Source organism: Brassica oleracea, unplaced genomic scaffold, assembly GCF_000695525.1.
Source record: "Brassica oleracea var. oleracea cultivar TO1000 unplaced genomic scaffold, BOL UnpScaffold05100, whole genome shotgun sequence".
NCBI classification, from domain to species: Eukaryota; Viridiplantae; Streptophyta; class Magnoliopsida; order Brassicales; family Brassicaceae; genus Brassica; species Brassica oleracea.
In genome coordinates, this window is record NW_013621623.1 from 1 (window position 1) to 880 (window position 880).

An 880-nucleotide genomic window follows, 5' to 3' on the forward strand; every position below is an offset into this window, starting at 1 on the left:
TCCGACGAAATTCCGACGATTTTTTCCCTCAGAATCCTTGATGTTTTTTTGTAGTGAATAACATGTAGAGATTTTTTAACGTGAAAATCACCACCAACCAAAACATCATTACACCATGTACATCTTGCCAGCCATAACCACACAATCATAAGGCCACATGTAACCACTCATTGTCTCTGCCGTTGTCTTCTTAGGCTCCCACATTTGTGTTTCTGTATTGAACACCGCCATGTTACTGCAGTATCCAGTTACATATATTTTCCCGTCAATGATGTCAGCAACTGAAACAGACATGGTTACATTCATGCTAGGCAGTAGATGCACCGTTTGGGATCTACAGTCAATGCTTATCGCCTTCGTTGGAATTTTTATATGGTGGTAAGAGTTCAACCCACCAAACACATATATCCTTGACCCCACCGCAACAAAGCCTCCCCTGCGAGGCATTTTGGGAAGAGAAGGGATAAGGACCAAGCTGTGATTACCGTTGGCTTTCCGGTAGAGAACATAGCAATAGTGATTATCGTTTTCTTTGTTACAGAGGACAACATAGAGAGAGTGTTCCGTGCATCCTAACAATGATCGTCTTGCGTATAGCTCATGGGAGGTAACAAGTGATCGGAAGTGCTTGGAAACAAGGGAGAGTTTTGGATAGTAGCATCTCCCTACACGTGCTAAGATGTCAACGATGATGTCTTCGGGAAGTGACGGGATCAGAGACGGCGGTTCTGACGATTCCTCCTTCGTTGACCTAGTTTTAGACGACATCCTCAAACTATCCTCCAATATGAGAGGGAAACGCACAACAACCCTAACTTTAGGCGAGAGAAGAAAGCCCAAAACATTAAAATTTAGTTTACATAGCTTTAATCAAATACAC

General features: G+C 42.8%; 1 protein-coding gene across 1 annotated transcript; it reads right to left on the reverse strand.

Moving 5' to 3' along the window:
• Window positions 1-108: 108 nt before the first annotated feature.
• Window positions 109-815, reverse strand: LOC106322025 (F-box/kelch-repeat protein At4g38940-like; the record flags this gene model as incomplete). Its single annotated transcript, XM_013760220.1, has 1 exon — window positions 109-815. A coding segment is annotated over one exon (707 nt), but the record flags the coding sequence as incomplete, so codon positions are not given.
• Window positions 816-880: the final 65 nt, after the last annotated feature.